At 41.1% G+C, this 24,671-nt stretch overlaps 1 protein-coding gene across 8 annotated transcripts; it reads right to left on the bottom strand.

Annotated features, from left to right (window-relative positions):
* On the bottom strand, positions 1 to 24,643 carry LOC110403176 (phosphatidylinositol-binding clathrin assembly protein-like). 8 transcript variants are annotated; one of them, XM_021406131.1, is made up of 20 exons: positions 24,290 to 24,642; positions 17,576 to 17,718; positions 16,390 to 16,465; positions 15,611 to 15,713; positions 15,331 to 15,424; positions 15,127 to 15,238; positions 13,980 to 14,086; positions 13,353 to 13,400; positions 9,842 to 9,927; positions 8,576 to 8,699; positions 7,154 to 7,290; positions 6,762 to 6,865; positions 5,012 to 5,122; positions 4,069 to 4,200; positions 3,914 to 3,944; positions 3,390 to 3,510; positions 2,232 to 2,288; positions 1,789 to 1,899; positions 1,205 to 1,259; positions 1 to 1,081 (listed from the first exon to the last, which is right to left on the bottom strand). In XM_021406131.1, exons 1-19 carry the CDS (start codon positions 24,417 to 24,419, stop codon positions 1,245 to 1,247), a joined length of 1,842 nt encoding a protein of 613 aa, XP_021261806.1. In that variant the 5' UTR covers positions 24,420 to 24,642; the 3' UTR covers positions 1 to 1,081; positions 1,205 to 1,244. The 8 variants fall into 8 exon arrangements, 7 of the variants coding, with proteins under 7 accessions (XP_021261806.1, XP_021261809.1, XP_021261805.1 ...); XR_002441547.1 differs by having other exon boundaries at positions 1,205 to 1,899; XM_021406134.1 differs by having other exon boundaries at positions 1 to 1,259; positions 1,789 to 1,896.

Below are 24,671 nucleotides of genomic sequence, written 5' to 3' on the forward strand. Positions count from 1 at the left end.
TTCATTTACAAGGTATTCCTTTCAAAAGCCTCTATTTCTTAAGAAAGCATTTTTTCTTGAAAATAATACAGAAGAAAAAGATGACCGCAGCATGAAAGAAAACGTTATTTACAAGTTTGCACATATTTACATATTTAAAAATAATTCCTTTTATACTGTTTGCAAGTAGATTCTTATTTCAGAAAAGCAGCACAAGCAATTCACCAGAGCGAGACTATTTCTGTAAAATTGCCAGTTCTGAAACACCAGCATTATGGCAAAGCTTACTTTCTAAAAAGTCTGTTAGTTCAAAAAAGAAGGGTTTTTTTATTGGGCGTTTCCTCCCCCTGCCCTTTCCAATGGGATAGATTACCTCTTCTGTAGCTAGCAACCAGAGCCCTGAATTGCCCCTGTTTGCTGCTACTGGGGGAGATCTACATTTGCTGTAGCAGAATCTACTCTCCTTTCAGCTGTGAAAGACGAACTCTGCAGAGAAGACACTCAGTGGAAGTGTGCCTGCTGTCACCTGGCGGGGGCTGCCCATGCTGTTCTGTAACACACTTGTACCCCGTACCCTACAGCAGCCCACGCCACAGCCTGACTCTTCCAACTAGCTGTGTTTTCAACTAGCCGTGTAACACTGACATCCTAGTGGTGCAATTGCTTGTTTGACTCTCTGCGTTCCTGAATATGTGGAATCTTGTTCATTCACAGCATTTAAAACTCACGTTATAAAGGCTGTAGATTACTCTCAGCTATTCTCATGTCAGAGCTGTCTGATTCACACAATATTGGCCTTAGGATAACACAGGTATTACTCTATCAGAGTATTTCTTAAAGTAGACAAAAACGTTATTGCTCAGCTTTGAGTTGTGTCTTGGTTACAACAGCCACCTCATTTATGGAGAAAATAAAGAGCTGACATTCTTCATTCATTTCCTAACACAATTCACTGATGAACCAGGTTGCAAAGCAATCGTGTGACCTTCTCAGCACTGAAGAATCCAGATTGTGCCTTCTGAGTCAACCTTCGACCTCCGAGAACAGTTTTCTGCCAAGCAATCTTGAAATTGGTGAACAACACCATTTTACACAGCAGTGACTGTAATCAACAAGAATTCCTAAAGCACTGCAATTCAAAACAACATTACGACGTACAGGGGAGAAACAGTCGCCCTGTCCAGGAATACAGAAATCACAGAAAGATTTCCTTTTTTCACATTACCAGTATTTGGTTGTTCTCGCATCTTGCAGCTTTGGTGGCTCTACATGAACTGTATCTGTGAAACATGGATTACGTGTTAATGCCGCTTACACAGCACGCAGTTACTCACAGGTTCAGAATTCTACATCTATACACATGCCCTGTTACCTGCAAGTTGGGTTTTGTCCCGAAGAACATTAAGACCAACATCTTTGGATGACAATTCCTTCAGCTTGAAGGATCGCTCGTCCGTCCCTTTTTCCCTCCCCACCACACAGTCCTTTCCTTGTTCCTCTACTTGGGTTAGCCTTACTGGTTATCCAGCTAACGTCCAAGGACGTCTACGTGCCATCGCCATTCCCCTTTTTCCTAATATTGACATGGTGCACAGCTAACCACAACATCTGACTTTTACTTTCCTTCCTACACTTGCGTCCTCTCACCCGCTGAATTTGCTTTCTCACCAGCAAAAGCTGATGCCTCTGACTGAAGAACCCCTCACTTTCAGACATAGAACTACATTGGTTGCCCTTCAAGGAACATTGAGTTGCTTTCACTCAGACTCAAGTTTCAGTGGGGTCTTTCATTTAAAAAGAACAGTTCACCTGAGTTCCAGAAACGGGTGCAAAAGGATTCGTAGGCCTTAGACCGGGCTGTGTATATATCACTGACTGGGGTGCCATCAAGGGAGCAGCTCCAATCTGAGGAGGTACCTGCTAGGAGACAAAAAGAAAACAAACCCAAAAAACAGTTACATGAAAATTAAAACTAGTTCTAAAAGCTGTAACACTTTGCATTGTAAACATAGTAGAAAATAAGCAGGGAGATGCAGACACACAAAGTAGAGCTCTTAAAAAAAATCTTCTTGTTTAAGATTTAATACCACCTCTTCCAAGTACGAGGTGACAAAGCCATCTGATTTCACGTACTATTAACCTGATGAAACAATACACAAGTTGCAGGGCCGTTCAAGCAATAATGCCTGCCACAAATCCCAGGGCAGCAGACACCTAGGTTTTCAGGGACAAAAGACTGTCACAGTTCTTACCATTCCATAGACAGGCACTTGAGGTGTAGTCACTGGGTATGCCATTGGAGCGGGCACCTTCAATCGAGAAAATTGCAGCATGTATTAGATAAGTTCATGCCTACTAGTCAGACACACAAAACATTTTCCAAGTAATTAGTACAACCAACATCCACAAGAAAGTGACTTACATATCCAAGATAACGTACTCCATTCTGGCACAGCAAAAGGAGTAAGGACAGAAAATCGTGTAAGGAGGTATTCAGATGGGATATTCTAAAAAGGGAGATGGATTCCAATCTAATACTACAACTATCTATGCTCAGCCCACTAATTAAAGATGAGGGGTGGGGAAGCCCGAGGGCAGTACCATCAGGAACAGTGCCTGTTAACGTGGAAAGTCTCCCGGCCTAGGCGGCTTTCCTTGATGAGACCTCCAGCAAAGATAAAACTTGCTACGTTCAGCCAGATTTTAATATACTGCAGCCAGGTGCTGCTCACATACCACATTTCTGATGTCAGCAACACACCGCAGAATATATGACAGAAGAATGATAAGCATCTCAAGCTGCCAATCAATTTTTCAGGTTATGCTCATAGACATGGCAATGTGTGCCCTTCATATTGCTCTGTCTCGTCTGGTAGAGATAACGATATTACTAAGGGAGTGCTGGGTAAAATACTTTTTTTAGGAAGAAGAATTAAGATTACGCATGAATTTGAGCGTTACTACGAATGCCACAGGCCAAGCTACAAGGCTCGGACCTCTGCAATACTTGGGCACTGGTAGCACAGATACTGTCTATTCAATCACATGAATTTTCAGTAAGCGTACTTGTATACGCTGAAGGAAAAGGCATCACAGACAAATCTATTCCAACTGGAAACACCAAGTCAGATAGCTGTCTGAAACTCATCATTAAGATCAGCAGTTACCATAGTTGTGTGCAACTGAGACGAACAATTGACTTCCCTCCAAGGCAGCTATATTTCAAAAGAAGTTTGCTCTCGTATGAATACATAGGAGTGGAAGACACCTGGCAAGTGACTTAAAAGCACTGGAAAAGCCAGCTGCCTACAGACAGTCCTCCAAGAAGTGAAAGTCGTTCACTGAAGTAACTCCATTAGAGGGCAGAAACATTTTCTGGAACAAAGCAATTTCAGCAGTACAGAAGTTACCATATGTGGCAGAGTGGGTAAGGGAGCAGGGTTCCATGTGGTCGATGTGCTTGTTTTTGCTTGCCAGTTTGTTCCACCAGTAAGTTTTTTCTCTGCAGGCTGGGTCCACTGCATATCTGACCTAAAAGGAAACTGTGGTATTAGTCTTCAGACAGAGACAGAGAGAATAACAGCAACAACGCCACAGAACACAGGAAAACACGCCCTAAGTCAGGCAGGCATTTGAAATCTATGGGTAGTAGAAAAACTAAGGATTTCATTATCTCATTACATTTCTCTGCTGCAGCAAGTAGGAAGTCCAAGGGTTCTGTTTTGGGTTAAATGCTCACTGCTGTTTTTATACCGTATGGTGGAATCTCTCACTAGACTTTGACAGAACCACAAGATCTTTCGTAGTGCCTCAAAAAAGCTTATGTGTACAGCAACTACAAGATGAAACGACTTCAAATGTTAAGACCGATTGTTATGGCTACTGCCTGCTAAGGAGTCACGTAGGTGTATTCTAAATAGATAGATGGACTTACTTTTTGGATGGAGTTCCTCCAAAGCCAAGATCTGGAAGGGTGCAAAAAAAACATAGGTATGTGAGCCCCAAATATTTTTTACTTTTGAGAAGAAAAATCATTTGCTTGTTTGTTTGATTTTGTTACTGAAAACAAGTTAAAAGCTTCACACTTACTTCCCACTAGATTAGCAAGAGAAGAATCGAGGTCATTTGCCAAAATTTTTCCACTTTGCTGGTTGGCTGAGGTGGCTCTTTGACTTTGCGGTGGTACTGTGGGTTGCAAAACATCATCTAGATATTTAAAAGCTAAACAAAGAACAGAAAACCAAATCTTAACAAAGGTGACACTGAACTTAATAAAATCATCTTTCGTAAGCTAGCGAGGCAGAGAACCCTAAGCAACGTTATTACATACTGAGGCAAAACATGCTGGAAGCATCTAAGGGGTAAGCAGAAGCATCATTTCACTTTTATTTCTTAAGGAATACTGCTTGCCTATCTGGTAGAGTCTTCAGTTACACTTCAGCAGTAACTGACAGTATTTCTAAATTAAGCAGAACCCCCCTAGAAGAACCTCAAGAACAAAATTGTTCAAGATAGTTTCAAGGCATTCTTGTAACCACCATCAGTAATTTCATGATACTGCTGGCATCTGGAACGTTCACAAGAGTTCCTGCACGTTTATAAGGACTTTGGGAGAAAACAGCACTGAGAGAACAGATCAGAACTCAAGATATTCCGAAAGCAAAGCATACCCACAACTACTCTTGCATTCTTTTAAGTACAATACCCCCCAGTGAAGTTAGAGGGAACTCGTTATCATGCATTAATAATACTAACACCGAAGTCAGGAGCACTGAAACAGACTAACGTAAGCTTACCCATTAAGAGACATCCACGGGGCCAAAGTTTGTCCCCCCAAAAAGAAAAAGGAAACAATCAGTAGACAGAAGGAGACGAGTCAGAGCTAAATTTAAATAACTACATTTAAACTGATTGCTTGTTATCAACTTGCAAACATATTAAGTTATTAACTTCCGCATCGCAAGAGTAATTTTATTAAATTGTTAAACCAGTGTTGCCCGTAGGGTGCAAACTAATCTAAGGCAGTTTTTACCACTTGCAGTCCTATACTGCGGTGCTGTAGATTTTCCTCCAAAAACGGCATCAAAGTCCACATTGATTGCTGAAGGGGTGGTACTTGGAGGAGCAGAATGAAGAGGGAAACCTGAAAAAGAAAACAGGGGAATCAGATACACCCATGAAACAATGCCACTCATTACAGAAGAAATAAAGTCAAAAAAATAAAGAGATCAAATTACCATCAACAGGCAGAGGATGATACACAGAGGTATAGGTAGGTTTATGACCACTGAAGTCATCTTGGCGAAAAGAAAAAACAAAGCAAAGATCAGCTTAACAGAGAAGACAGAAGAAAGTGCTCTAAGCATTAGGTCTGCAATTAAAATCGAAGAACTCTTAGCAAATGTCAGCAGTAAAAGTAACTTGCCCTCCCCACTACAGAAGAAAAAGCAAGTTGCCGTTTGGAAAGTCAACAAAATTTTCAGCAAACAGACAAGGTCTTCAGAGGTCTAGGTTGGGCAAATTGAACTTAAGAAATAAAGCTTTAAGGAACCACATTTACGACTGGAACTAATGCACCATTTTCATTTGTTAACAAAAAGAGCAGATTGGTCCCAACAACACAAAGATTGCACCACCCAGTTTATCAGTAGCATTATCTCCACTTGCAAAGAAATGAGATGCTTTGGTTTTGATTTTTACCACTAAACAGTTCCACTGTGTGTCTGGAGGACAAGCTAGCACTGATGAAAGGGGCAGTAGATTTTACAGCTTCTTCAACTGGCTTCATGTCAAAGATGTCCAGATGAGGTGGAGATTCAACACAACCATTTGAGGACAGGAAAGGACCTTGCAGATGCAGAAGTAAAGGAAAGAATACAGAGTACACGCATAGGGAAGAATGACAGGACAGATGACTACACGTGAGAAGCTCTAGACAAAGCCAAACAGTAGATCTGCCATACAGTGGTCAGCCTGTTGAAGACAGGAATTCTTAGTTTGGGATAAAATCATTCACAGCTCTCGTCATTTAGGGAAAATAATTTCTGTGTTGCCACAGGTTGGGCAGGGGAAAGGGACTGTACTACCAAAAAAAAAAAAAGCAGATATTACATCTTTGTTTTCATGAATCTAGCACTTTTATACAGCACTTGAAAGAATCAATTCCACCTATCGAAATACCAACCCTTCACTGCCGTGTTTCAGTGTTTAAGGCATCTGACATCTCTTCTGACAAATCTTTAGAACAAGCAAGGCTATAATAAGTGCTGTGCCCAAGAAACTGTGAACTTATTTCAACTATGAACTCACAGGAGCTATTCCAGGTAGGCTGCAGGCACAGCCTTTGCTGGGCACACAGGTTCAGTACCCGTACCACAGAAAGTGCTGGTTGGCAGTTTTAATTCTTTCCTGCAGAAATTGCACACAAACAATAAGGAGTGCTTTGTGGTTTGTCAGAGCATGATACATACAAGTACAGGTAGGTTTATGACCACTGAAATTATCTTGGTGAAAAAAAGAAAGAAGCTGATCTTTGCCTAAGAGAGAAAATGGAGGAAAGTACTCTAAAAATTAGGTCTGCAGTTAAAATTTATAAAAATTCTCAGAACTTTCATATTACTTGCTCTGTACCTTATGAGGCTTCAAAATAATTGGATGCAAACTGAATCTGTCTCCTAAACCCTGATTTTTCCACTGTGAACTTAATTCAACTAACAACTCTTAGGAGTTATTCCTATATTCTAAGGGATCGCCCATCATTTAGTCCAACCAAATCAGCTTACCTCCCCAGGCACTGCCTGCTGACGCTGCTGTAGCTACAGTATTCTGTCCAGTCGGAACAAACACAGGCTGAAGATCAAAAAGATCGCTAGAGAGGTTGGGCATGCTGAAAAGGAAAAGAGAGAATCAGGGAAGGGACACAATACGCATTGTATCCTTGCATTACACACAAATTCACACCAATCTCAGTTGTTCCTCATTCACCAGGAGCCACTCACAAATAACGGTACAAAACCATAACTTCAAAAGAGAAGTATTTCTTATCAAGCGACACCAAAAATCCTGTCAACACTCCAAGAAAGTAAAATGTTATTCTCGAGAAGTACTTAAAATTGTGAGCTGCCAGCCCAGCCCAGCAATCCATGCTCGCTTCAGAAAACAAAGTCTCTCTCACCTATTTGTTGTGGGTGCTGAAACTGCAAAGAGGTCAACAGCTGCAGCGGTATTCACACTTTTTCCTGATAAGGTGCTTGGGGATGCCGATGTGGAAGTAGAATTTGATACTACAGAAATCTCTCTTAATCGCTGTTCCTGAAAGATGAGATACAGTTTGGAATTTAGTGTTACTAATTTGTAGGCCCTTCAGACCTTCTTCAAAAGAACAACTCAACGCTGGTCCTTAAATAAAAATACAAAAACGATGACACAACAACAGCTATTGCTCTACAAAGTCATGAAAACAGAAAGCTGATTTCAGGTTTGTTTTAACGTAGCCGCAGAAGGCAGCCCTCTGTTCCAAAAGATGCCTTCCTCTGCTGTCAGGATCCCTTATAGCCCGATTCAAATCACCAGAAACTTAAACTGACATGTGTCCTAATAGTATCTGTGAGGTGTTGCTCGTCAGCAAAAGAGAGATCTAGCCTGTTTATACAATTGGTTTTAGGTCACATCCCTCCTTGATTCTTGACGTGCTTATTGCGTTTACACACAATGCGTCAAATCACAGGTACGAGTTTCCTAACACTTACATTCCTCAAATAAAAGAAATACATTTAGTTTGCAAGTTTCTCACCCAACTCAAATGTATTTCCTATTAATCCATTTAATTTGCCAGCTGCAGCAGCTACAACTTCTGTTACAACAGGAACAGCAAAGGTGAGGCATCTGATAGAACTCCCAAAGGAAAAGAAGAAAACACAAAATAACCATCCAAAACAGCTGCATCACAGCACTTGCCAAGATTGTCAAGTGAAGCAGCACAGCAGCATGGGACACTAAGATTACCATGTATATATATATACAGACACATAAAGATCACACCGATTCTCTTTCACGTGTTATCGTTTCAAGTCCATAAATTATACCTAAAAATTCATTATTTCACGATTTTTCAAATGAACTGATAGAGCTATAAATAAAAGCAATCAAATCTGGACAGAATTATTATGAGCAACAGGACTGAAGAATCCCACCACAGCAACATTCCATACATCAAAGGGAAAAGTAATTCCCACCTACCAATAATCAGCCTTATAGTAACAATGTTCCTCTATGTTCCGCTCTTGAGAGAACTAAGAGGCATTGTACACTCACTTAATGAATCCTGGAGAGAGATTCCTCCTTACAGGAGATTGTTACTTAAGTGATTTACTTCAGCTGTCTGCTGCTCAAATCATACTCCTGGTAGAGGGATCACCATCTACTTGAGACTGCTGCACCGGCATTCTACATAATCATGTCTTGGCCTCTCAAGATGAAAGTCCTTGCACTAGATCTGAATCCAGTCCTGTTTTTCACTCTTATCCAGTGGAAAAAAGATAATCTTGGAATACTAACTGAAAGTGTATATACATACAAACAGATATATAGAGAATACCTTAAGTGCTTGCAGTCTAGCTTGTTCCTCCTCCAATGCCTGCTGCTTCTCTTTCTCGTCCATCCTGCTCAATGACATTCCAGTGTTGGCAAGTGTGGAAACAGCACTGGATAGAGCACTAGCTCTAGAAAACAATAATAAGTTTTATTAGCCAAAATCAGTCAAGTACAGATCACATAGTTTAAGCATTAAGTGTCTCAATTAGTTGCATTATTCCCCTACCATAGCAGTCTTTTCTCTTACCTTGCTCTTTGGTACAGAATAATAGAATCACTGAAGATGGAAAAGACCTTCAGTATCATGAAGTTTGACCGCAACCCTGACCTACCAAGCCCCATCACAAATCTACATCCCTTAGTGCCACAGATGTGACAGGAGTACACAGGATTACTCCCTCAGGTTTCTGTGAGTAGGAATTGTCAAGTAGCAAACATACCAGTTTTCTTTTTATATTACCATCGTATTGATTAGAGTTCAATCCTACTCCACTGAAGTTGCAGAGGCACAGAAAGCTTGTGTGGGTACATGGTATACACAGAGCAAGAAGTAACACACAGAAGTTATTCTCTATACTGCATGCTTTAGTAGAATAATGCAGTAGCAAATCCTCAGATACTTGCAAAAAAAAGAAATCTGAGGCACAAGACAGCTACTCAGGAACGTAGCTTACACTGATACCTTCCTTTATCAGAGTCTGCCCACATATCTAAGGGGAGGAATATGCATGTCAAAACCAGATCTTTTGCCCTTCAGTCAGAATACATTCATACACACCAATACTCTTCCTGACAGAAAGAACAACTGTCAGTACAAAGTATCAAAGCTCATTTGGCCGTTCCGAGGCTGAAGAACTTTTATAGGCAGGTTAAGGCATTCGTGGCTGAAGAGGTAAATAACTGGCAATGGAGACAAACACCAGCCTATCCTCGGTAAAATGTCCTGAACTCCAAATTCCATACAAGTCTCAGGAGCCAGAGGACTTCAAACAAATAAAAAGCATAAGGAATAATATACAAAGACTCAGCTCAGTGGTTTATTACAATACAGCAAGATATTTGTCAGGCACAAGCAGACATCTAAGGTGCAAGCACGTTGGAGCTGTCAGACTATTATTCACTAGATACAACATTTATACCGTCTAGGAAGATAGAGTTGGAGGTGAATGAAAATCAAGAGGAGAACCTCAATGACTGAATCCCAAAACTTATTAGTATGATGATGACAAATCCTAAGCAGAGACACAGGTGCCATTCACTTGGTGCTCACCTGCTGGCAGCAGAGACTTCTTTAGTTTTCTTTCCCTCCAGAGAAGCCAAATGCTGCTCCAGTGCTTCAAGCAAGCTGCTGGGTGCCTAAAATTAGAATATTTGTGAAACTCTGCTTCTAGACAAGGCCTTGTTGTTTAGTACACCGATGAGTTTTTCCATCAACTAAGAACCAATAAAACCACTTCAATAACAGCACCTTGATGTCATTCATCCTGCACAACTGCGTTCCACCTACCCAGCTGCAGTTCTTGGCTTCCATTAGGAACACATGACAACAGGATGGGAGGTTTGATTACAAAAAAGCAATCAAATTCAGCCTTATCCCAACAATACAGTCTCAGACAGGAGCACTTATTCGGCACAAGATTATACAATAACCCAACCCAATTTCTCTCAAGTCTTCGGCAGCCTAGACGTAAGAAACTCGAAGTGAAAGACCACTTCAAATAAAGCTGCAGAAACTCCCCCCTTCACCCCCCCAAGAAAAGTGTCACTAGGAGAAGATTTCAAACATTCAGTTTTTTAAAATCGAGGAAGAATATTCTAAAAACAGACTTAACTCCATTTAAATCTAGCAGAAAGTCAGGCATCAGAATGGCACACTAAACACAAGGTCAAAGCTTAGGAAATACAAACAAATTTTAAGGAACAATGCCTATGAGCTTACAAAGATGTCTGAGAACACAGCAACGACATCTTTCAGTACTCAAAACAAAGATTTAACTGATAGATAACAAAAAAGAACAAGCTTAAAAAATAAATATTAAGCCACAGCTGAGAAGATTTTGTTCCTAAAGAAAACAAGAAATGCTAATCACAGCTTGCCTCTTTTCTACCACATACCTGAATCCGCAACAGAAAAATTGCTTCCATACCAAAGGAAGCCACATCAAAGCTCAAAATATTTGAACTGCCAAGTTAATTAGTCTTAGTAGGAAGCAAGACTTCTCAAAAAAAGAAAAAAAAAATCATCACCGTATAAAAAAACGCTTCAGAATGCAAGATGATTAGGTTGGCACTGCTCTAAGTTCACTCCCTCGCTATTCTCTAGCTATATTGCTCTCATGGCTTTTGACTACATCGCTCCTACTTCACAGAGCAAAGTGCAATGACTTCCTGCATATTCAGATGAAGAGGGAGCTCCGTAGTTTCAGTCTACTTGCCCACTCAAGTTGCAGGCTTTTCAGAGGCTCTAAGCTTCTCTTACCGTTTGCCAACTTTTAGTGGGTAGAATTAACACCATGGCCATTGTTTGGAAGAAAAAACCCAACAACCAACAAACACCAAATAAGCTTGCTTTCACTAGGCCCTCCGTACACTGGTTCAACTTCTGGTGCTTCCTGGAGAGCAGGAGACAACCAGACAAGTCTTTGGCCAGTTCCCCTCTGGGATACCGAATGGAATTCTGACCTCCCACGTTTAATAAAGACTGATTCAAACTACAAGAGATGCAAAGAAGAGCATTTAGAAGAATCCTATCTAAGCACCTGGCTTACAGTTAAGACCTGTGTCGATGGGTGTCTCTACTTCCAGAAAGAAGTTGAGATGGTGTAGTTATCTCAGCAACTGGTCATGAGTACATTCAGTGTCCAAACTACATGACTAACCCCAAGGGGTAAGTGTTTTGCAATACCTCTCCAGGAAGGCATTAGGGACAAATGAAAACACTCCAACAAACAAGCAAGGAAAAAAACCAAACAAACAAACTACAATCAACCAACCCTTCTCCCTTCAAGAACATCAGTTTGCAGAAATGACTACATGACACAGCTAAATAATACAGAGAACAGTCTCCTGCTACTAAGACTAGCTCCAGAAAGTTTTCCTAGTCTGCTTTTGGTCTTTCAGGTAATGCTAAAACCTACCTGTATGGAACAATATATTCTATACCTTTTTTGCTTTGTTTTTCCAACTCTCTAACTCATCCCTCTTCTCAACCATAAAATCCCCACAACAACAAAACAGTACCTTTCTGCACACTTGCTCATTGCTGCAAATATTCAACACAGTTGTTTTTTTTTTATTTTATTTATTTATTTGAGCAAACAGAACTCAGTTTTATGGCAGAAAAGATGCTGGGGCTAAAACAAGTATTATGACCTGAATAAGTCTGCTTTTTCTGACTCAGACTTGCTCCCCCTACCCAAAGACATGTCAGACTGGCATCCACGCAGAGCTAAGTGACTGAGTTGCATTTATAAAAAATACAGTCCCAGCTACAAACAGAAAGGAAGCAACAACATAATGAAGCAGGGCACCTACTAAGGACAGTGATATTTTCTTTACAGAAACTGGCAAAAGTGGCAGTAGTGTGAACATTCAGAATCAAGGAAGGAAAAAAAAGATTATACAGCAGCAGTAGTAAAAATTTCTGAAGAGAAATCCATTGCTCTCAGAAACAGCTTAGAGAGACACCAAAATACGGACATCCACAAGAGAAATCTAAGTATTTTGAACAAACAAACAAGTAAATGAGTGACCAGACTATAAACAAAAGGCTATCATTACAAGTTATCATCCATCATCCTATCAGAACTCACTGGTGCTGCAAGCACAATAAAAACTGACATTTTTTCTCAAAGTCTAAAACTAAGAAATGCCAGCAAATTGTTTTGACGTTGCACAAGACTGATGTACAATTACTCAACCCAACTAAATGTCATGAAATTTAGTATGGAATGGAACTGGACTGATTCACTGACAATGGCACTGAATTCGCCAAAATACACAAGATGCTGATACCCATCACCACATTTCAGAGAGCTGCCTAAGTACACTTGCAATAAAATAACTGAGCTACTAGGAAAAAAGCGTTCCAGCTGTAACTGTGAAGAGTTTTGCTCATGAAAGTTTTAGAAATAAAGAAGCAAAATTAGATTTCCTGTTCTCAGTAAATCAGGAAACGCCCCATGATTTGAAGACTCTTATAACTCCTTGGTTAACTGCACAAGCGAGCACATGCAAACCCAGCACACAAGCCCTTGCCATCTCTGAAGTATCACCTCACACTTCAGAGTGATGTCATTAGGGAACCAGGCCAGCTGAACATACTGTACTAGTCACAAGTAAGATGCTAAGATCAAACAACATCGCAAAACATCACACTGCTGCGTTCATTCATTACTTGCCCTGATCCTGCTGGCTACGGTCACATTTTTTTCCTACTGCAAAGGGCTACAAGCTCTTCACAAGGGAAACACGAGTTGCTAGGAGCAAACATGAGAGATGTGCTCATGCGGCAAGATGTCTGTGCCTTATAAGCCAAGTAATCCTTTGCCATAAGACAAAAAGCAGAACTTCCTAAAAAAACTTATCGCTTTAAACAATCCAAAAATAACAGCTGCAAAGTTAAGTACCAAGTACATATGATCCACGGGAAAAATGCACATCCGTACTCCCTATATATAGGGCTACAGAATAGAATATGTTCAAGATGACCGTTAAGGTACATACCAGTCTTAAAAAATGCAGAGGACAAAATAATTGAATGATATCAACATGATACGTACACTGACCTGAGTAAGATCTGGAATGTCCCCCTGATCAATTCCAACTTGCTGGGTTTACAAAAAAGGAAAGGAAAAAGAACATTATACTACATGCAGTGGCAACAGAAATAAAAACGGACGTCTGAATGTTACGTACAAGCTAACAGACTAAAATGGGTATTAATTACTTTCTGAACTGGTATGAGTTTAGTGAAGAACACGTCTTAGAAATCTCAAGTACATTGCTTTGCATCTAAAAGCAAAGCCAAGCCATTACCCAGCCTTTTTTCATGCAGAAAATCTAATTGGGAGCATTAGAAATATCTGCATTGCTTAGTGGAACAACTCCTCCATTTTGAGCAGTTACAATAAAGGATAGCACTGTACACACACTAACACAATTCATTCTGGACCACTCATCAACTTTATAACAGCACTTCAGGAAGTATTTATTACATTGTTTGGCTAATGAAAAACATGCCTGAGAATCTCATGTCAAATTACTCTCAGTAACTAGAATTTAAAAAGCATTATCTGTGGAATTACTCCCTGTATAGCGAAGGTGATGGTACACGATTACAAATCTAGACTGCTGCTGTAGTACAGATAGCTCAGTATTTATCTTTCCATAGATGTGGAATTATTTACCTCTGCTACTTTGAGGAATTCTGACAATTTAGTCATTCTGGCTAGGAACTTCTTGTACATATCCAAGCCTTCTTTACACTGGTTCTTCTTCATATCAAAATATTTTTCTGAGGATGCAAGTAAAAACACTCTTGTAAGATAACACCATCCCAGTAAATAGTTGGCACCATTATATACATGTAAATTTGAGACAAGCTCCAGGGATAGAATAGACAGTGGTAACTCAAAGCTATTCATGCCAACTTGAAAACTTGAATATCTCTCACCTTGATAATAAAGCACTCAGCAGAGAGAGGAACAATGATTTCTAAGATTCAGTACCTCAGAATATAACACAAAGCTTGACAAACATGCAAACCAATACAACTATTAAATCAGACATTTGGGGTATTGTAAGGAAGTCACCTTACTAGCTGAAAATGATGCAGGCACCATATTCTTGTTTACATATACTTCTACATATTCAGACCCTATATTAAAATGTTTTGTTGTTTGTAAGTGAGCCTTATATCCAAAAGACATCAAAATGACCACTAAAGTGATACATGTACTGAACCGATCTGCCGAAATGAAAGAAACACCCAGCAACCACATCCTTCATTTCTTCTTGTTTTGCTCTAAATATCTGCAGATATTTCAACAAGAAGAAAATAGTGGACTAACAAAACAAACTGATGAGATGATACTTTCATTCAGAAATTTGTTTGAATAGTCATTATAAGGCTTTCCTCACAGCTCGTCACTCTTGAGCAAAAAAATCCACACGTGCCACGTACGAAGCTTGTGTACATTCAAGTACTAGCTAGAAGTGAACTGGGAAACTATGAAGAAAGTATGGGAAATCACAAGTCAGTTGTGCTGTCCATGCACATTCAAGAACGTTCAACACTCAAGGCCTGCTAACTCTAACGGGCCAACAGTGCCTTTGTTTCATTCACATCACAGTCAACCTCTGACTTCAATGTATGTTGCAGGCTGTAATCTTCAGGTAAAAGCATACACTTAAGCACGTGCCAGTTGCCATTAAGACATGTTTCTCTGTTAACAAACAACTTACTAGCTACTGTAGTCAGAAATTGTCTTATGTTCTTTATTTCGCTCAACAACTTGCACAAAAGTACAAAAGCTAAAAAAATTTCTCACATACCTAAAAGATTAATAATCCCCTCATTGTATGCTGCAAAAAGTCTAATGGAATCTTTGAAGAGGAGCATAAAGGCAGCATTTATAACACCATTTGTTAGTTCATTTGGATTTGCCTGTGTAGAAAGCAACAAGAAAGTAAATTAGTACTTAATATCTTACTTCAAAAGGAGAGACTGTTACTTCAAATTGAGCCTCAAGTACTTACATCAAAATCAAGGAGCGCATCGTGCTGGTTCTGTATGATCGGAAGGGTTTTCAGAAGCTTTTCAGCATTCATGGTTCTCATTACTCCATCTACCCTGCAGGGTAGAAGACATGTTTACAGGTTACCAAGAAACGTCAGCAATATTACGCTGTTTCCACACTATTAGATTACTTTAAAGGGTCAAAAGGAGCACCATGTATGATAAGCTCAAGAACAACCCATGTTTCCCCCCCCCATACACACATACACAAGAGGCTAAACAAGCAGTAAAATGTCTTACCCTCTTTTCATTTTGGTGAAGTCAACTGCTACAAGTCTGTATGAAAGTGCTTTTTCATTCAAGTATCTGCTATACCGCCTAATGAAGGTAGACATATCATAGCCTAAAAGTTAAGCGTCTGTAGGTTAGATATTTTGAAGTGGTACAGTGTCCTCCAAGTTCTTTTCAAGAACTATTCTCCTACTAGCCCATTTTACATCAACTTCCTTAAGAGCAGCACTTCACAGACATATTCCAGGGTCTTGAGATTCGCTATTTTCCTCTTTGACATGCAGATTTATAGCTTCTTCCCAACCTGATAAGATTAGGGATGCATTCCTTGCAATTATGACAATAAATGCCTACAACATGAAGAAGTAGGCAAAAACCAAGCAGCTCTTACTGCCAAGTTCTAATCCAAAATCAGACTGAAAACATAGTCCTAGTAAAACACTGAGGTCTCTGGTAATTTATCTCACTATCCATGCAGTACATTTCACACACCTTAACAGTTCACATTTACTTTTGAGATACTGAAGTCCAACCAAAGTTTGAAAGAGATCAGTATGCTAATACTCATTAGGTTACTATTTCAAACTTACAGCTCTGTAAGTACGATATATTACAGGCAAACTTTTAGTACTCATTTAGTTAACTCAATTTCACCTTCTTGGTCAGATATGCTTTGGTGCCTCACACAATACAAATCATACTACTCTTATCTAAATGTCACTTGTCTTCCAGAGTACACCAACACAAGGACCAATCACAGAACAAAAAGAGCAATTAAAGATCCTTACCCTGCATGGCACTTTTGTCCAGGTAGTTATTTAAATTGAACAATGTGTTTCGGGATGCAAGATACTGGATAAAGCGCTGTTGGTGAAAAAAAAGTTGAGTCAAATTTTTGTTGCGACAGTCAAAACATTTAGGCATATTACTAGAAAACTACACACTTAAACTCGTAACTGATTCGAGTAACCTCCAGGAACAGAAATTAGATCAAGATTCAAAAAACCTCAAAACTATTGATGAGCAAAACCTCTAACATACAAAATCGTGTATCCGGTAAAAGCACAACTTTAAAGAAAAAGACATGGCTACCCAGGCAGAAGACTAGAAATCCTACAGGGAAGGGGTTAGGTTAACTTGGTAGGTTTAGAACAGACAAGAAAATGCAAAATGGGAACTCCACCTACATTATCTGAGTTCCCACACTTCTACTGCAGCTGTACAAGTCAGAGACAGGCTTCCTTCCTTAAGTAAGAACATAATTTACAATAACGCTTCTAGAACTGTGGTAAGAGCAGCACTCGAGTTGGTATAATTGAGATTTACAACATACTGACCGGACTAAAGAACAGTTAAGTTCTGAAAAATAATAGCTACCTCAACAAATAGTAAGTAAGAAACAAAACATTTAGACAGCAAGGTTGTTTTAGATGTTTTCCTTTTAAGTTCCCCACACGTAACTCCAACAACTGCAGCTTCTGTGCCTTCTAGCTTCTTGACCTACGTTTGAGTCCATAAACGATTACGTTCAGTAGGGCTTGTGGGGCTAGTTACATCTCTGATCGGAACGCCCAGATGTGTCTACTCAGAGCTAAAGGAACAGTTTCAGTATGGATGTGAAAATACAGCTCTTTTCTGCTGTAAAATGCTACATGGAAAAAAAAAAAAAAAAAGATACCAACTGGTAACCCAAGACTCTAAGCTCCGATTTTTTTCCTATAGTTCAACATTGGCTTTTGTTGTTTTGTTTTGTTTTTTTCCCTTCACATTTCAGCATGTAGGTGTTAACTATATTAGAAGAGAGTAAAATACACATACTGATTTACAGTATTCAGTTTAGCTTTGTAGTTGCAATAAGCAGTGCCTTTCAAGTAGCAAACTACACTTCGGATTATACCCTAATTTCAACCTACTGCCTGTTGAAGTATAAAAACCACCGTTAAAGAGGCCTTTACAGAACTAATTACATCTTACCTCGTTTCCATACATCATGAGGTGGTGTGTTGTAATTAGAGCTTTGAACACTACAACCCAGCTACTGTTTGCAGTTCTCTCAAAGAGCGTGTCTGCCAGCTGCGGAATATTCACATTCATTTCATTTGTGCACTGTATCAGATCTACATTTAAGAAGGAGAAAAAACACAACACAGCATTACAATGACTTACACGCTCAAAGAAGATTACCAGGTTTTGTAGTTTCACACAGAGAATTCATACTGGAAGATTTAACTTCAGTTCTTCATTTAAGAAATAATTGAGCTATTTTACATCTCCAGCTCAAACTCACTGTATTTTTGGTGAAAGACATTGAGTATGAATTTCAAAGCATTTCAACTGTTTTAATGAGTCCCAATATCTCACAAAAACCTGCTCCAGCAGATCCTCTGCGCCCAAATTACTGTTCAAAAGCCAGTGTGGACACCGAGTGCCCAACGCCTGAAGTCATTCCATCAAACCAAAACTGAGAAGTTGAGATGAGTGGGAAAGCAGAGACGCTTCCTGAGATCAAGAAGCAGCAAGCACTCGAGAACTTGGATCTCAGCCTGAGAACTGACTCACCCGGCAGCAAGATGCTGCAAACCTGAACTAAGCTTCTTTCCTGGGAAATTTGGGAGGAAGGATCTGCATATACCCATCTTTCTGTACAGGTAAAGTGGCTCAGCCACCCACCTGCTGAGCATACTGTGGGGGATCATGGCAGGTCTGAAGTGCTTTGTGACAAAGAGTTATCATAAACTCAATAGTCAAACATTAACGAGGAAGGTCAGAGAGCTTCACGTCTCTGCCCGAGTACTGGTACAAAACCAGAGCACGCTCCAGCAGATACCTGGGGAAAAAGGCACTGCTGAGAAGCGAGCAGGACTGTTCTAATCCACCCTCAAGCCATGCACATTTCATTTAATTCTCTTTGAGCTAACTTGGTCTCAGGTGTGATCAAAGCACAGCTCAAAGACTGGGCAAGGCCAGTACTACAAACACCTAATTTGAAAACCTTCCTTTGTGGCCTCTTATTGAAAGCAAGTCCCTGAGCAGGCTGCTGGCTGTGGATCAGCATTGCTGCTCACGTGGTTCTTCTGGGCAAAGTACTTGGAGGGCAGCACCTGGGAACTAACAGCGAGGTGTCAACACAGCCAGCTTCCGATACATTTATCATAAGCTATTTAAATGTTTTTACCTGTTGCAGTGCACAGAATATATTACAGATGTACCTTGACTACTAATCTGTTTAATAAGAACATATTATCAAGTCCTTTAGTTAAGGATCACTAACGTTTACTTCAAGTCATTTAATAACGAGAGTAACTTTGAAAGTAGAGAGTTTTAGAGAGCTTTCTGCTTCAGTAAGATACATGAAAACACTAATTACTTACTGATTCCACTTTGATGTCAAAAATTTCCAAATAGGTAGAAAACATTCAAATTGGGACAAAAGTTTTCATCCCAACTATGAGTAACACACAAAAACACCAAAATAACCATACAAAAGGAAGAGCTCTAAAAGCAGGTTTGAAACAAGCTAGACATCAAAACCCTACTGTTTAGTACTAAAATACACCAAATTCTGTCCAAATTCTCAAAAAGCAAATCATTTGATAGATGCTTCACTGACTTGTGGCTACGTCATCCTCAGACACTGTGTCAAATTTAAAAATATTTCAAGATCTTGTGAAGTCCAAACAGTCCACAGTTACTGCTCCAGGTAACGAAACAAGCTCCCATTCCAAAATTTATACATAGGAAGAGAGTCGGTTTGAATTCAGAAGTCTCATCTCTTGAACAACTTTGTTATAACATTTCTAAGCAAATATCTCAAAGCATATTAAGGTAATTAAGTCTTCCTGAATCTACTCAGTTTATAAGCAAGTACTATTAAGATTGCTGTTTGCTTTAGTTTTGCACTTTTTATATAATTGCAGGGTCTATAACCAGCAGAGAAATGCTGCAGAAGTGTTACAAGTTGTAATTCCTATTCTCAGCTTACAAAAAAAACCTCACAAACTATACTGAGCAATATCTGTAAGGAAATTCCATTAAACCGTTGAGATCCAAGACCACATAGAGAACCTAATGAAAACAGTATTCCTGCACAAAGCTCTCTTCCTTCAGAAAACAAGTCAATTTTACTATTCAGTATCTTCACTGAAAAGAGTGCTTATCAAATAACAAGCGGCACTTGAAGAGAAGATGCAGGTTAAAAACAACCTTTTGCTCTCCAAGACAGAAACATCAGACAGACTGATCTCATTCATATTCTACTACAGAGATTTCTGCTTCACACAGATTTCAGTCCCGTCTGCAAGTCCTGTCTTCCTTCAGTGAAGGTCTACCAGCAGATGTTCCAGTAAACCTTTTGATGATGAACACCTGGGAGATTTCCTTCTTTCTCAGAAGGCTAGAAGTAGTTCTCTGTCAAGTGACAAAAACAGAGCAGAAGTGGAAAAAGCCCGTATGTATTTGGGAAGTTCGTGCTGCTGTATTCCACAGGGCTCCATGTGACTGAGAAATACAGTTCCAGTAATCCTGTACAAGTGCTAGTGAGGTTTTCCAGGATGACTGACTTGTTTCTGGAAGATGTGAGCCCAACCACTTTAGGAGTTTTGTGTACGAAATGCTACTGAGTGCTGGATCCAAGCTGTGCTTGAGGATATGGGACCTGAGCAAGAATACAACAGAGTTCAGAAGTGCATTAACTTCACACAGGAAAAAATTTAAAGTCAACTGACTTTAATGCAGAAGGGTACTGTACAGGATCTCAGGCAGCCTGAAAGAGCTGTGGAAATCTCACTGCCTAGAAGAGTGCAAAGGATATCTCCTCCACAACTCATGTGAAGTACTGGCACATCATCTACGAAGCCACACGGCTCTTCAGAGAGCAGCACACACAGATATGCCAACATAGAATCATAGAATTGCTCACGTTGGAAAAGACCTTCAAGATCAAGACGAGCCACAGCCTAACCATACTACCCTAACTCTACAACCCACCGCTAAATCATGTCCCTGAGCACCACATCCAAACGGTTTTTAAACACATTCAGGGATGGTGACTCAACCACCTCCCTGGGGAGCCTGTTCCAGTGCTTAACAACCCTTTCTGTAAAGAAGTTTTTCCTGATATCCAACCTAAACCTCCCCTGGCGCAACTTGAGGCCATTTCCCCTTGTCCTGTTTGCTGTCACCAGTGAGAAGAGAACAACCCCGCTCTCACTGCAGTCACCTTTCAGGTATTTGAAGAGAGACATAAGGTCTCCCCTCAGCCTCCTCTTCCCCAGACTAAACAGCCCCAGTTCCTTTAGTCTCTCCTCGTAGGGCCTATTCTCCAAGCCCTTCCCCAGCCTTGTTGCCTTTCAGCCCTCTAGAAACTCCTCAGTCCGGCACTGACAAAAAACTAACATTTCTCAACTTTCAAGTAAGGAGGTCATCATTTCCTTAGTTCAGGAATACTTCTTTCAAGTCAACTGTCAATACAGAAGTTAAGACAACTATAACTGCTCAATATTCCCATATTTTTTCCCTTCTGTCACAGGACAGAAGCTGCTCTATGAATGGCACATAGAAGATTTGAGACCAATTTTCTTAACCCAAGAGTCTTTAAAAAAAAAAAGTAAATGAATAAGCATTTACTTTCTGGAAGTCGCAATGTAAAATAAAACAAACCCTTGGGCAGACTTTCTCAGTGCAGTCCACAAAGTTTTGTTTTAAAAAGCTTTAATTTGTACATTAAATTTGCATAGAGAGAAAGATCCCAACATCAGCTGTGTTCTGGGTTGTTTTCTTCAGGTCAAATTGAAATTCGGGGACTAGATGACCCTTCGAGGTCCTTTCTAGCTCAAGTGATTCTATGATTAAAGATAGACACCTTACTGCCTGGGGGAGCGTTTGAGACCATTTCTTCTTGTTGTATCACAACGTACATATCTCTAACCAGCAGTTGCCAGCCAGTCCTAAGCTGGAAGTCAGATTGGCAGACAGAAAACATCCCAGCACTGTGACAGTCAGAACCTGACATGATGGGCAAAACGTGAATCCACACTGCCTCAGTGGAGACCTGAACTCTCTCCTGAAGTGAAGGACTTCACAGCCTCATTTTGTTACATCATACAATTTTGAAGTAACTGAATTATCACTTCTAAGAAGATTTCTAAGCCGGTACGTGCATGGCAGTTACAAGTTTTGATGAACAACTTAACTACTTTCCCCTCCCACGTCTTAGTTAAGTGGGCTGTATACAAGTTACAAGGAGAGAAATAACTCCAGTTTTATTGTGCTCATTTGAACGTTTAATGCAGTGTTTGTTTGGAGGTTTGCGTTTCCTAAATTTTGGACTACACCCAAGTACACTGCAGCTACCAGCTCGGCGCAACTTTTTCTTTTTTTAAATAGCTTTTCCTTAAAGTCAGAAGACTGTGTGGCACAGCAAGAGAACCAACATACCAGAGAAGAAGAGACAAGACTTTCAAGCACTCCACTAAGGAAAAAGAAGAAACATCGCATAACGTTTTATTTTATCCTAAAATATTACAAAATACTACAGAAATAGATCAGCTGACTTATTTAGGACACTGTGACCTACTTTAAGAGAAAAAAAAAAAAGCATATGAAATATTCCCATTGACACTGCTTAGGTTTCATCTCTTTAAGAAGAATGCAACTTTCCTACCCAGCAACAAGCAGACAGAACTCAAGCCTCCAAATACCAGTCCACACGCTGTATGCAGAACGCCTTCCCACTTATACCCACACTGTAATATTAAAGCTTGCTTTGCTAAGGAAATTGGGCAATAAGGGGATTTTTAAGAATTGATCTGAACAGAGTCTGGAGACTGATACTCCTCCACGATCCTCAACACAACTGTCAGCTCTCGTGTTTTTTAAGCAGCAATTACAAGTGATACCAGATGGAGCAGCATTTTTAATGACACATGCATGTACGGACTAAGGTGCAACCAGCAGTGTTTTGTATTAAATCTAGGCTATGTTTTATTTCATGTTTTACTTAACTTGGAAAGTACTTGCATTGTGGCTTTGAAATTATATTGTGTGACAGACTGCAGCATTTGAACTCGTATCTCATCGGTCTGCCTTGAATACAACTAAGTTTCACTTACAGGTGGACAAGTAAAAATATGAAGAAGTGCCATGCAAAGTCTTGCAGATGTTAGAAATGAAGCACCCAGGCGCGCTCAGTGAAGATGGGAGAATGTTCACTGGCATTTATTTTATTTTTTAACTCCTTTTGCAGAGGTACTTGTGGTACCACATTTCCTGTCTTTTTTGTTCACCTCACAGTGCCCCTCTATTTCAAGATACACTGTCAGCACAACAAACTTTGTATTCGAGACAAAAATGATAAAAAACAAGTCACATCAGAACACAGAACTCATTTGGCACAGAAGGACCTCCAGCAGAATGACAGCTCTGAACTGACTTGTGTTGTGACATTCTTTTCAATGCCTCTTGGTAGAAGTTTACGCTGTTCTCAAGTTACACAGCTCTTCCACCTGTCCACGTTCTTATTCTGCAAGGGTAACTTTTAATGAATGATATGATTTTCAACCAATGCATTAGATCTTAAGTTTCAGAAACTTTTAAGCTATTGAGCAAACTGCCACCACTTCCTGGCTTCCTGCCATGATGCCATTTCTGACCTTAAGGGTTACCTCGCGAAGCTGTTCTTCCTCAGGCAGAAAACAAGACTAAATGACATTTCTTTTCATTATACTGTTCATTACCCAGATTTAAAGCTTTCAATTTCAGCCTGGTAGCTGCAATATTCAGTTCTGCAGCTGGCTTCCACGCATTCAGATCAATAACAAATACGTCTGAGTTGGTGGCAACGATGTGACCCATACCCAAAGCTCTCAAACAAGAGGTCTGCTTCAACAGATGTGTGCCACAGCAGAGCCAAACCACCCCCCAACACAACGTGCTTGTTCCGAGAGCTCGAAGAGCCTTAGCACCATCACCCCAAGAGTCCCACCCAGCTGCAGCCTGCTCCCGTGGCTTGGAGGTGACCTGTGTCCAGCTCCACGTCCCCTCCCTGGTGTAAGCACACTGCGTACGTGCACAACTCACTCCACTTCGCACAGGCAGCGCACGAGCACGCTACGAAGTTGAAAGCATTCAGTGCAGACTTGTGCAGTCAAAGACTAACTAAAATCGAAACAAAGCAACAACTCTGATGATTCTGTAGATATCAGAGGCAGCTTCCTGCACTTTGTGGTACGCAAGTTGCTTTAATATTCAATTTACGTGTGACAGCAGCAGCAGAGTAGTCTCATCTTGAAGAGACGCGTCGGATCCACCTTCTCCCACTCCTTCGCCTAACTTAGGGCTTTGCTAAAAGGCTTTAAGAACACCGTGAAATGACTCTACAAACGGCTGCGCCCCACCAGAAGCGCAGAGAAAGGAAAAGAGCTCAGAAAAGAAAACCAAAACCCAAAGTTCCCGCTCACGGCAGCGATGCCACACCACCGAGCCCCCCTCCTCGCCAAGCACAGCGTCTACAGGCGCTGCTCCTCCGGGCAGAGCGCTCCCGGCTCGCCCATCTCCGCGGGCAGTACAAAGCTCGCTCTTTCCACGTGGAAGCCGCTCCGGCAGCCCAGCCCGGCCCGGCAGTCCGCCCTGCGCCCCGCCAGTGCCCCTAGGCGCCCCGCCCGGCCCGGCCCGCGGGAGGGCCGTACTCACAGTCCAGGTGCTTCTTCTTGGGGCCCATCACCTCGTGGGTCGTGGCCTTGCAGACGGCTTTGGCCACGGCCGAGCCGGTGACGCTGTGCTGCGCCGCCGTGATGCGGTCGGTGATCGACTGCCCCGACATCGCGCCGAGGCCGGGCGGCGGGAGCGGCTCTCCGGGGAAGGGCGGCGGGCAGGAGTCCTCGCCGGCTCCGCGCGCGCCCCAGCCGCGGCCAAGGGCGGAGGCTGTCCGCGGTGAGGCCGGCTGTCCTTCGCTGCGAGCTGAGGCGCGGAGGAAAGCGGCCGGCTCCGCTGTGCCTCCTGCCGCGGGCTGCGCTAAGGCTTTCCCTTTCACATTTCCACTCCCAGACAAAATGGCGGCGGCGGCGGCGTCAGG

The sequence above is a fragment of the Numida meleagris genome, chromosome 8 (genome assembly GCF_002078875.1).
Source record: "Numida meleagris isolate 19003 breed g44 Domestic line chromosome 8, NumMel1.0, whole genome shotgun sequence".
Lineage (NCBI taxonomy): Eukaryota > Metazoa > Chordata > Aves > Galliformes > Numididae > Numida > Numida meleagris.

Bases quoted from the DNA above. Each gene is read 5' to 3' on its own strand.
- LOC110403176 (XM_021406129.1), bottom strand. From the start codon at position 24,419: ATGTCGGGGCAGTCGATCACCGACCGCATCACGGCGGCGCAGCACAGC. The intron at 7,291-8,575 runs GTATTCTCTATA...CTCATCTTTCAG, and splicing joins CTAGACTGCAAGCACTTAAG to GAACAGCGATTAAGAGAGAT. The intron at 3,945-4,068 runs GTAAGTGTGAAG...GCACCCTTCCAG, and splicing joins TCTTGCTAATCTAGTGGGAA to ATCTTGGCTTTGGAGGAACT.